Source organism: Tubulanus polymorphus, chromosome 2 (assembly GCF_964204645.1).
Source record: "Tubulanus polymorphus chromosome 2, tnTubPoly1.2, whole genome shotgun sequence".
NCBI classification, from domain to species: Eukaryota; Metazoa; Nemertea; class Palaeonemertea; order Tubulaniformes; family Tubulanidae; genus Tubulanus; species Tubulanus polymorphus.
In genome coordinates this window covers 13,646,158-13,658,702 of record NC_134026.1, presented here as the reverse complement: position 1 = coordinate 13,658,702, position 12,545 = coordinate 13,646,158, and the positions used below count along the sequence as shown (strand labels likewise).

Genomic DNA, 12,545 nt, shown 5'->3' with positions numbered 1-12,545 from the left:
AAGCCGTGGATTACTCCAGCGATATTTAACTCCATTAAGCACAAAAACCGACTTTATAAGAAATCAATTCGTTCTACATCCGTGGATGTCAAGAATAGTTACAATTCTTATAAAAACATTCTTACTAAAATCTTAAGAAAAGCTGAATCTGATTATTATTCTCAAAAGTTTACCGATATAGGTACTGATATGAAACTTAAATGGAAACTTATTAACCAGATACTTCGTAAATCATCTTCTCCTATTTTACCTAGTGTTCTTAAACAAAATAACCAGGAATTCAAAGGCGACTATCGCATAGCGTGTGGGTTTAACGATTTCTTTTCTAAAATAGGCTCACAAATTTCTGAGACTATACCTGATTTCCCTGGTCACAACTACACATATTACCTGAAAAATCGTACTAACGAAAATTTCTTAATGTTTCCTACTAATCCTTGTGAAATTGAATCTATAGTTAGACATTTTTATCTGAAAAAAAGTGCAGGGTTGGATGGTATTAGTTCATCTTTACTTAAAGACACAATAGATCTAATAAATGCTCCTTTATCGCATATATTTAATTGTAGCTTCTATAATGGTATTGTTCCGTCTGACATGAAACAAGCCAAAGTTTACCCGTTATTTAAATCAGGAGATTCTGAAAATTTCAATAATTATCGTCCAATCTCTATTCTTCCGGTATTTTCAAAGATTTTAGAAAAGCTGGTCTTACACAGATTATCCTCCTTTCCCAATAAACATAACGTTATTTCTTCAAATCAATTCGGTTTTCGATCAAATCATTCCACAGCACTTGCTCTTGCCAAAGTAACAGACACCCTAACATCATACCTTGATAAAAAATATTCAGCCATAGGCATTTTCTTAGACCTAAAGAAGGCATTCGACACGGTCAACCACACAATTCTGCTCGGTAAATTAGATCACTATGGTATTCGGGGTTTACCTCTCAAATGGTTCGAAAGTTACCTGTCTGATCGTGGTCAAATTGTTTGTTTTAATGGTATTAACTCGTCAAGAAGGGGTATAACTATCGGAGTTCCCCAAGGTTCTATTCTCGGTCCTCTTCTATATCTATTATTCATAAATGATTGTGTCAATGCTTCAAAAATTCTTGACTTCACCCTTTTTGCAGATGACACAACATGCTTCGCTTATTCAAAAGATCATAAGAAGATATTCCAACTGATAAACAATGAACTCATCAAACTTCGAATGTGGTTTCAAGTTAATAAATTGTCTCTTAACCTTGAAAAATGTTATTTTATGATTTTCGGAAATTTCAAGGGTACCCCTTGTGCCATAAAAATTGGAAATGCCCCAATAAAGCAAGTTCATTCCACAAAATTTCTTGGTTTATATATTGATAGTAAACTGACGTGGTCTGACCATATATCATTTGTCTGTAAAAAGATCTCTCGTAGTATTGGTGTCTTGAATAGAGTTAAAAGACGATTGCCAGTTTTAGTGATGAAAACCTTATACTATAGTTTTGTTTACCCGTATCTCCAATACTGCAATTTTATATGGGGCAATAACTACGAATCGAGAATCAGGCCAATAATCCTACTTCAAAAGCGTGCGATCAGGGTAATATCGAAGGTTACCTTCTTTGACCATACAGCCCCCATCTTCAAAAACTTAGGTATCCTTACTTTTCGAGCAATGACGAAATTTCAATTGTGCTTTTTCATATTTAAATATAAGAATTCACTACTGCCTAACTCGTTTTCAGATTATTTTTCATTAAATTCCGACTTTAACCATCATCATACTCGAAACCGTCATGCATTCAAAGTAGAACAATTTAGAACCAATCGAAAGAAATTTTCATTAAAAGTATCAGCCCCTTTAACTTGGAATAACTTACCTTACTCACTGAAGATCATTGGATCAGTATCCCCTCCAGTTTTTAAACGTGCTCTCAAACAGTATCTTCTCAATTAATGTTTCGTTAACCTTGCCAGTCTCTGCCATCTAGCACTTAAATATTTTCAGTGTGAATGTAGTGTGAAAGAGAGTGTGATTGGGTGTACGAGGGTGGCATGAATATCATATAAACCTTAACAGGTTTCTTCATGTTTCCCTCCATCTTGAATTTTTAGGGTTTTCTGTTATTTCACAGAAAACCCTATTGATATCCGCGTGATTATTAGGGTTTTCTGTTATTTCACAGAAAACCCTATTGATATCCGCGTGATTATTATTATTATTATTTTCTTCCACACTATTTTTACCAAAAGAACATAGGCTTTGTTACCTTACCGCTGTTTCATATACAATCCATATAATATCGTTCAGCTCACTGAGATCTACAAATAGCCCGCGTGTTTTTTCACGAATCATCGTTACAAAAGCGCTGTCGGGCCGTAAACATCGAAAATTTAGCCCCATTCAATGGGGCGACATGTTTTTCGAGTCGTCATCCCGAAATCAACCCGCTGGCCGACTGTCACTTCGATTATCAATTCAAGTATAAATGAACTAATTTATTGCCGCAGACTTCACATTCAGTCGCGGTCTTAAAACTGTGATTTTAACAATAGCCCATTTTCCTCATCAAATCATATTACCGATACACTGGAAATTTACTACTTTAGATTTTAAAAGCACTGTCGAGCCGTAAACATCGACGAATCGACGTGTGTTACTACATCGACGTTCCGGGGATGAGCTGCGAGTTTCTCCTCATCATGAGAATCAAATCGAGTACAAATTAATTTATTACTACCAGTGATTTAGCGGCGGGTTTTAAGGAGTTAGTTTAACAATACCAATTTTTCTTTACCGAATTAACCGTGTATTTACTAAGATAAATCTTTAGTGTACCGGGGAATCGTAGGCCTAAACTAAACAGGCCGAAGAGATATGGCGGAGAAAAGCTGTTATGTCGACGAGGTATCAAAATAAAAGAATATATTACTTTATTCGGCCGCGGGCTTCAACCATTTATCAATACTCTATATTTCCTACAGTACATACCGATCATTGTCAAATGCACAAGGTATTTACTAAATACAAGTATATAACACACTCCTATCCGTATGCTGGACTCACACTTGACATTCGGAGTAAGCGTTCGCTGTGGGGGAAAGGAGATCGTTAGCTGTGTCGCTTGAAGTGTTTATCGAGTTTTACGCGACCTTAAGGCTTTAGTATGGTGGCTGATGAGATAAAAAAACACGAATATGCAAATGAGGGCGACATTACGACAAAACGACAAAACTAAAATAACGCGAGAAAACAATGATTTTTTTCGCGACAATTAATTATTTTGGTTTTGTCACACGCGACAATTCAATATTTTGGTTTTATCGCCCGTGACAATTCATTATTTTGGTTTTGTCGCACGCAACAATTCAATATTTTGTTTTTGCCGTCCGCGAAAATTCATTATTTTGGTTTTATCGCCCGCGACAATTCATTATTTTTGTTTTGTCGCACGTGACAATTCAATATTTTGTTTTTGTCGCCCGAGACAATTCATTATTTTGGTTTTATCGCCCGCGACAATTCAATATTTTTGTTTTATCGCCCGCGACAATTCATAGTTTGGTTTTATCGCACACGAAAATTCAATATTTTGTTTTTGCCGTCCGCGACAATTCATTATTTTGGTTTTAACGCCCGCGACAATTTATTATTGTGGTTTTATCGCCCGCGAAAATTCATTATTTTGGTTTTATCGCCCGCGACAATTCATTATTTTTGTTTTGTCGCCGGTGACAATTCAATATTTTGGTTTTGTCACCCGCGACAATTCATTATTTGGTTTTATCGCCCGCGACAATTCAATGTTTTGGTTTTGTCGCCCGCGACAATTCATTATTTTGGTTTTGTCGCACGAGACAATTCATTATTTTGGTTTTATCGCCCGCAACAATTCATTATTTTGTTTTTGTCGCCCGCGACAATTCATTATTTTGGTTTTGTCGCACGTGACAATTCAATATTTTGTTTTTGTCGCCCGAGACAATTCATTATTTTGGTTTTATCGCCCGCGACAATTCAATATTTTTGTTTTATCGCCCGCGACAATTCATAGTTTGGTTTTATCGCCCGCGACAATTCATTAGTTTGGTTGTGTCGCCCGCGACAATTCAATATTTTGGTTTTATCACCCGCGACAATTCAATATTTTTGTTTTATCGCCTGCGACAATTCTTTTTCAGTCCACTTGGGACTTTAGTTATTTTGGGATGTTTTTAACACGCTTCAAGGTAATGTCTTGATATTTGGTTTATACATGTATCAACCCTAGATACATCGTCAGCCCAAAAACTGCCCCTGTCAGATTCAAGATGGTCGACTGGCAGCCATTGTTGTTTGCCAAAATCAGCACTTTTTAAACATTTTCGAAGTTTTCGTGGGAAATTTTGAAGACGCTTTGATCAATTACCTTGATCTTTCGTTAATATTTGAATCTACCAAAGGCCCATCAGCATAAGAAAATTGGGTCGATCTGACTCAAGATGGCCGTCCTATGACCTTTTTAGTGCCCAAAAATGTCAATTTTGGCCAGAATTCTAGGTCCTGTAGCTTCCTACTGGTTTGCCATTTCTCATTGCAATTGCTGATGGGTATTCTTTAAAGAGGGATGTTTTATACCTGGGACAGGTATTTTTGATCAGCCAATTATGACGCAATTGGCGGCCATCTTGGTGTCATCAGTACTCATTCGTAGGTGGGAAAAATTTTTTCCACATTAAATTGATACCTAAGCATATTGTGTTACTATATTCAATTGGAAAGTTGTAGCCCATAACGTGTTCTATGATTTTGGTGAGTTTCAAGGTCATTGGTTTTTGTATGTGGCCATCAGGGGGCGTTGAATAATACAATAACTTAGTATTGCTATATTATATTTGTACCAAGGCATATTTTGTTACCATGATCAATTACAAATGACATCGCCTATGATTGTGGTGAGTTTTTAAGGACATTAGTTATTCCATATAGTCATCAGGGGGCGTTGAATAGTAGAAAAGCTTAGTTTTTCCTTATTAGATTGGTACCTAGGCATAGTTTGTTACCATGATCCATCGCAAAGTTGTAGTTCATGACATCGTCTATGATTGTGGTGAGTTTTTAAGGACATTAGTTATTCCATATAGTCATCAGGGGGCATTGAATAGTAGAAAAGCTTAGTTTTTCCTTATTAGATTGGAACCTAGGCATATTTTGTTACTATGATCAATTGCAAGTTGTATTTCATGACATGTACTACGATTGTGGTGAGTTTTAGGGTCATTGGGTTTTGCATATGGTCACCAGGGGGCGTTAAATAGTAGAATAACTTAGTATTTCCATATTAAATTGGTAACGAGGCATATTTTGTTAACACAATCAATTACAAAATCATAGCTGCTCACATGAAGGCGTTATGTATTGAAATTGTTAGATTGTTGAGCATTTGAAACCACTTCCCAAGTGAGCATGGTGTCCCTGGACCCCTAGTTTGGTTTTGTTGCCCGCGACAATACATTATTTTGGTTTTATCGCCCGCGACAATTCAATATTTTGGTTTTAACGCCCGCGACAATTCATTATTGTGGTTTTATCGCCCGCGACAATTCATTATTTTGGTTTTATCGCCCGCGACAATTCATTATTTTTGTTTTGTCGCCCGTGACAATTCAATATTTTGGTTTTGTCACCCGCGACAATTCATAATTTTGCTTTTGTCCCCGTGGTTTTGTCGGAACATTAAGTTTTTTGGTCGAACAGTGTGTTAAGGTCGTTTTGGAAATTTACTCGGTCTGGTGTATTTTGGATTACTGTGTATGTCATTTGTCAGGACATTAAACAGAAGACGACTTAGGATACTACCTTGCGTGACTCCACTAGTTAGACCGTCTCATTCCGAGAATAGGCGTTCCGTTGATTTCGGTTACAAGTTTCCGTTCAGAGATAACTGCTGTGCCATTTGGGCGACCTATCATTGATACTGTTTCCTAATAGCCTGTTCAGTAATGGCTGATGTTGAGCCTTATCAAATGCATTGTCGAAATCCACCGTTGAACAGGATTCTAAGACTGTGCAGAAAACCTGTTATCGCTGCTTTGCAGCTATACTTGTATTTGTATTACTTTGTACGATTATTATAATTCAAAATGGAAAAATAAATAATAATAAATAATAATAATAACAATATATTCAAGTAGCTCCATGGCTTTTACTTCTGAATTTAACTCATGCAAACTATATATGGTTAGAAAGTAAATGTACTAAGCTATCTTATCCCACCAAAAAAAGTGACGCAGAATAAACTAGGTCAACCAATGACGTCATCAAGATGGCCGCTGAACTCCATTCCAATCGAAAAATGAAATTTCAAACTCATATATCATGTTACAGTAAGCAAAGATATGATTATTTTCAATCTAATACACTTATATGTAATGATTGCTACCTAATAAAGTTTATTTCATATTGATAACTATCGTAATTCAGTTTTTATTGCTTTTTTTATGCCAGAATATGGTCACTCCTCTGATACCAAAATTCTCGGATTTCGAACACACATTCAATTTTCAGTCAGATTCTTTTTAGCATGCCATATTTTGAAACAAGGATAAGGACACAAGGGAATGTTACCACAAAAATAATGACCAGCTGGCTGAATTCCATCACTGTTATAATCATGATCATCCAAATTATTTTCAGCGTTGCCATGGTTACTGTCAAAATCATCACCCTCCTCAAAATCCAAACTACCATCCTCAACACCAAATTATGAATTCTCATCTCACGCTTCATCACTCAAATGTCCAAATGTGTTATCATTCTGATCAAAAATATCAACGAATTGGTCCAACCTTAGTCGCTTTGTTGATCTATCATTATCCATAAGACAATAAGCACACTTATTATTACACATCAAGTCATTTTCTAAGCGTAAATTTTAAGTAAATGCGTAAAATTTTTCCATAAAAACTCTACGACCTTGAAGTTAAGTTTGTGTCTGTACTACCGATATAGTTCTATCAATATCCGCCAGGTGCAGACACTTCCTAGTGATATTCATTCAGCTCCCGACTATTTCGGGAGCGGCAGTTTGGGGTGAAATTACGCTCCCGACTATCTCGGGAGCGGCAGTTATAGGGTTAAACTGGATATGGGATTTGATTGAGAGCCAGTGAAGGTCATGAAGAATTGGTGATATATGACAGAATTTTGAGTTTCGAGCAACAACTCGAGCTGCAGAATTTTGAACACGCTGTAGCTTAGTTATAATATTTTCTGGGAGACAAAATAGCAAAGAATTACAGTAATCTAGACGAGTGGTTACATAAGCATGAATGAGGCATTCAGCAGTCACTTGGACCAAAAATTGTCTAATTTTACTAATGTTCTGTAAGTGGTAATATGCTCTAGAGCATAACTTATTGATATGTTTCGACATAGTCATACTGTCCTTAAAAATGACACCTAGGTTTCTGACCGAATGAACAGGGGTGATAACAGAATCGTCTAGATCTAATACAAAACAGAGAGCTTGGTGAGCTGTGATGGATTACGATAAGTGAAAACTCGGTTTTGTCTCCATTTGTCAGTAAAAAATTTAAATCCATCCATCACTTCAGATCAGCGCAGCAAAGCTGGAGGGTATTGTTAGCGCAAGTTAAACTCGGAAGTCAACCTTACGTTTAATCTTGATGCACAACTCAATGTTTTCCGTAAGTGGTTTCTGAGGGGTGGGCCGCCCTTTGAAAATTTGAAAACGTGAAAATCCGCCCCTGTTATTTTTTTCCGCCCTTCTATAATAGTCAAGCACCACTACAAAAAAAATTGATCTACTTTGTCCCAATAAGTTGAAACACCACGTATGTCAATAATTATATAAATAGAGTGAGTTAGACAAAGCTTCACACCATATAAACTTATTAAATATGTCAACAATTGTAGAAACGGCTCACCAGGAAGCCACGTGGCGCCGCTCAGGTAGGCCTATGAATACCCTGGGATTTCCCGGCATGCTAAAAATAAAAAAAAATCAATGGTCGCAAAGGTTCCGACACTGCTGCCTCACCAGCTGAATTAACGAAACCAGCGGCCTCAACTTTTCAAGTTTCAATGCCCGTAGATAAACTTTTATTATGATAACCAAAATATTTTTTAGGTTACCAAATGGAAATAAATTTAATGCTAGCTGAGCGTTATTGACATATCTAAATTACATAAATGGAAGAACATCAAACTATTTTATGCACGTAAGACTACTAATCACTGGCAGACAAGTGCTTCAACGCATCTGAGCAACTAAAAATAGAAAATTTGACCCCCCTATCCTCATAAGTGCTAGCGCCTTCAGCGCTCATTCTCGCATACATACCGCCCCTGAGAAAATATTATTACAATGGAGAACACTGCAACTGCAAATCATCAGCATACAAATGAAAGTCAAATGAAAGTTGAACTGTCTAATGATATCCCCCATAGGTAGAATGTAGATAGTATACAGTAGGGGTCCACCAGTGCGGTACACCATATTTTAGTTAACACGAGTCAGAAGAAGATTCGCCGACATAAATGATTTGATTACGATTGGTTTTTGTTACTAATACACTAAAAAAGAAATCAAAATTAGTTACACATATTTTTACTCGTGAGCAGGGCTTTCTTGTTTGTATTATTAGGAGAATTGCGATTAAAATAAACTAACTTATATTTTTCCGGTGTATAAGTCGAGGTTTTGTGACCAAAAATCATGTCAAGAACACATAGGTCAACTTATACAAGGAATACACTACAGGGGCGGATCCAGGGACACTGTCGTGGGTAGCACAACTTATAAAAATGGCACTTTGAAATTAAAAAGGGGATTCCGAAATTTTGTAAATCTGCTTTTTGTTGCAATTTCCAAGAAATTAACCTCTTGGCGCGAAGTACTTTCTAGCAAATTAACTGCAATGGGATGTAGTTTCCAGGTAATAAAACCAAAAGAATTATGCGCTCTTTGTTTGAAATCATCAAAATTGACAAAGAAAAGATCTTGTTGATGAGTTGATGTTATGAGTGGAATAACTTTATTCTTTTCATATTATATTGGTACCTAGGCATATTTGATTACCTAAAGCAATTGCAAAATTCTAGCTCATGACATATTCTATGATATAGATGAGTTTCAAGGTCATATATGTTAGGGTACGCTAAATATTGAAATAGATTGTTAAGCATTTCAAACCACGACCCATTGTACATGGTACATACCAAGTGGCATGGTGTCCAACTCAATGCAAAAGTGAGCCAATGGGAGGGGGCGTTAGAGGCGTACCACCTCATCTAGTTTGAAATACAATGATCTGATTTGGATTTGCATAGTGTAGAACTTGTCACTTACAACATGAAAATATATGCAAATTTCTTTCGTACTTTCAGAGTCAAAATTTGTTTCAATAAATGGAAAAGAGGTTAGTATTATTAAACCTTAAAACCCTTTTAGTGTCCTAGATGCACCGTGTGTGCTGTGACCTTGTTTTGGTAACAGAATGCTGGGGGACCAGTAGCCCTATAGTGTATGAAATATGAATAGATGGCACATGTATAAGCTTCAGTTCACCATAAGTTTCAATCTTTTTATACAAGTTTTCTGATAAAACAGTCGTTCATACCATAGCTGACTCTGCGCTATGCTGTGCTGGTGACCTCTCACTGCCCGTATTGCGTATATCACACTCAATGTACAGTGAGTGTAGACCTTCCCAAAAAGGTAAAAAATTTGATTTATTTGAGCGAGTTTTATGCAGCTTCTTTAACTATCCAAATGATATGAAAATTCAATGCTATTTGTGTCAGAAGATCCTTATTTCATCAAAAGCTTGGTCATATGTAATTTTCGTGGAGTGTTCGGTGTTAAAGTGTTGACCCTTTCGTTACATGGTGCATGATCACCGGTGACTTTCGTACCACAGCTTCGCTACATTGTACACGGTCAACGTCGCCCTGCATTTTCATAGAGAATATTCATAATACCCATGCACCATCTGTCGCAAAATCTTTGAAGTACTTCAGTTACTTCGTACAAACAGTTGTTTCGAAAACCATGGTCTAAACCATGGTCTGTTTTGTCTTATCGTCGGCCTACGTGACTGACCATGCTTGAGCGTTCGCTGCCGGTGCGCCTCTTCAAAGTTATGAAGTATTATATAATGGATTGTTAATTGTTTTTTCGTAGTGAGCATATAAGTATATGAATAGATTAAGATGATTGACAGACGCGGGTGCGGTTGTATCAGCTGTTGAAGATGTTCGATGTAAACAATAATTTTAACCACGTGCGCGATGAAAACAGGGACATCAAACTAAGAAGCATATGTTTTTAATTACATGTGATTTGAATATGCATCTGTGCTCGTTTTTCAAAAAGTCGAATCTTAAATTGACTCCTATTGCATAGGTCTAAGCCAGGCCCTCTGGAATTGAATTGAATTCACATGAAATGACACCGTAATTCGCCTGTAATTTGCGATAAATCTTATTGAAAATTAGCTTGAAGATTGGGTCTGGCGAGATGTCCACCCCTTTTGTAAAAAAATGTCATTGGTGATCAAATATGGCTGCCATTATGTGGCCATCTTGAATTTCTTGTTTGCACGATGCAGCCCGCAATTCTTGATGGATTTCCACAAAATTTGGTGTGAGGATCAGAGCAGATAAGCTGTCCATGCCTTTTGTATATGGAGGTCATTGGCTTTCAAATATGGCCGCCAGGTCAGCCATCTTGAATTTCAAGCACGAAATAGCCTGCAATTCTTGATGCATTTTCATGATACTAGGTGTAAGAATTTCGGTAGGTTAAATGTCTACCCCTTATTGAAAATTGAGTTCAAGTATGGCCACTAGGGTTGCCATCCATCTTGGATTTCTTTTCAGCACGATGCCTACACCAATTCTTGATGCATTTTTTCATGTAGTGTGATCTTTGGGGCAGCTAAAATGGGCTTGTCTTCATGTAAGGATATATTGACAGAAAATGAACATTATCGCCACATAGCCTATACCATCTTAACTATCTTAAAACTTGTTACATCGTTACAATGTAAATCTTTCTGTAAAACTTTGAATACTCAATCATTCTTCTTCTACTGGGTCATGAAGGTATAAGGCCGTGCGCCCCTACTAAAAACCGACCGGAGCCGACCGGAACCGACTGGAAACCACTGGAAACCACTGGAACCAACTGGAAACCGACTGGATGGAGCTGACTAAAGTCTGTCTCAGCCCAGTTTGCCACAGCATTTGTTAGGCAAAGGATATCAAATGTACACATTTTAATTGGTACTGACAGCTGAAGTGGTAACAAGAGCAAGAGTTACGATTGAATTCAGATTTGCTTTGCAACCTTGTTGCATTTCTGATATATCTTAGAATTATTTTCAACTCTTGAGATATCCAAGAGTTCATATCTTTTATAAATAGTTTTCATAGGTTTGTTTTGAAGTTGTCAGGGGTGTTTTGATGGACCAATTTCCTGGAATCTGTTAGATTTTGAACATACAACACAGCTGTAGAGGCAATCAGTAAAATGTAAAAATCGTCCAGTGTCTTTCATCTGTTTCCGTATATTACGAATGATCGCTCACTTATCCCCGTCGCCTTTCCAGTTTCAATATCTACTTTTCAACCGTTAATTTCTTCGAAAATAGTTCTAAACTATTGTTTATTCTTTCGAAATATTCTGAGGCTCTTTAGAATGTTTTTTTTCAATTCATAAGACTGAGGCCAGATGGTGTCGCACGCATCATGTAGAATAAAAACATGAAAAACACGAATCCGTAAGAATAGAATGACAACATTTTTGTCACTTTTTGAGGACTGCTTATGAAGGCTCTGGTCAGTTAGAAACCTGTATATGCACTCTTGGATACAGTGGCCAGACATCATGCTGTGGAGTGCGCAGTTACCATGCAGTAACCACCAGAATCAGGCAATGTTATGATTGAAAAGCTTTGATATGCCGCGGCAAACTGGACTGAGACAGACTTTACTCAGAGACAGTGTTTCGCAACTGAATATTTTGCAGAGATAACTTTTTAAAAATTTTTTGAAGTTCAAAAGACAATAATAAAAATGCCCCTGTCATCAAACATGATTTTTCTCATGTAATATTAGTCAGATCATTATTTCTATCATATTCTATTATTAGGGTTTCTGCTGCCTTCGCATTCTGTTTCTTCTGCATTCGGTTTCTGCTTCATTCCCACAGCGCGTCAGTACGTGTGTTTGTGTCAGTGTCCCTATAAGCGGTGATAGAGCTATGTACTAGATCTGTAGTTTTTTAGTTTTTTTTATCTCTGCTACTATATATGTGGCGCACTGAATGAGGTGAGTCTTGAGTGAACCCAACTGAGGAATTTTTATAGCCATGTTTGTGCCGCATACAAGCAATAGCATTGTTGCAGCAACTTCCCTGTAAGTCGAGGGGATCTTTGATTGGGGACCCCGTTCACCCACCAGGGGGCGTTTTACTTTTGAAAATTCTTACATCGAAATGTTACTGTGTGAGAAAAATTTTTGTCTTTGAGTTTTCCACTTCAGCC

General features: G+C 37.1%; 1 protein-coding gene across 1 annotated transcript in view; it reads left to right on the top strand.

Annotated features, from left to right (window-relative positions):
• LOC141900106 (inositol polyphosphate-5-phosphatase A-like) overlaps positions 1-12,545 on the top strand; it is a 221,486-nt gene that overhangs the window by 73,831 nt on the left and 135,110 nt on the right. The window contains exon 6 of the mRNA XM_074786850.1: positions 9,385-9,416. Coding sequence (XP_074642951.1) covers positions 9,385-9,416 — 32 coding nt within the window. The remainder of the gene's footprint in view (positions 1-9,384; positions 9,417-12,545) is intronic.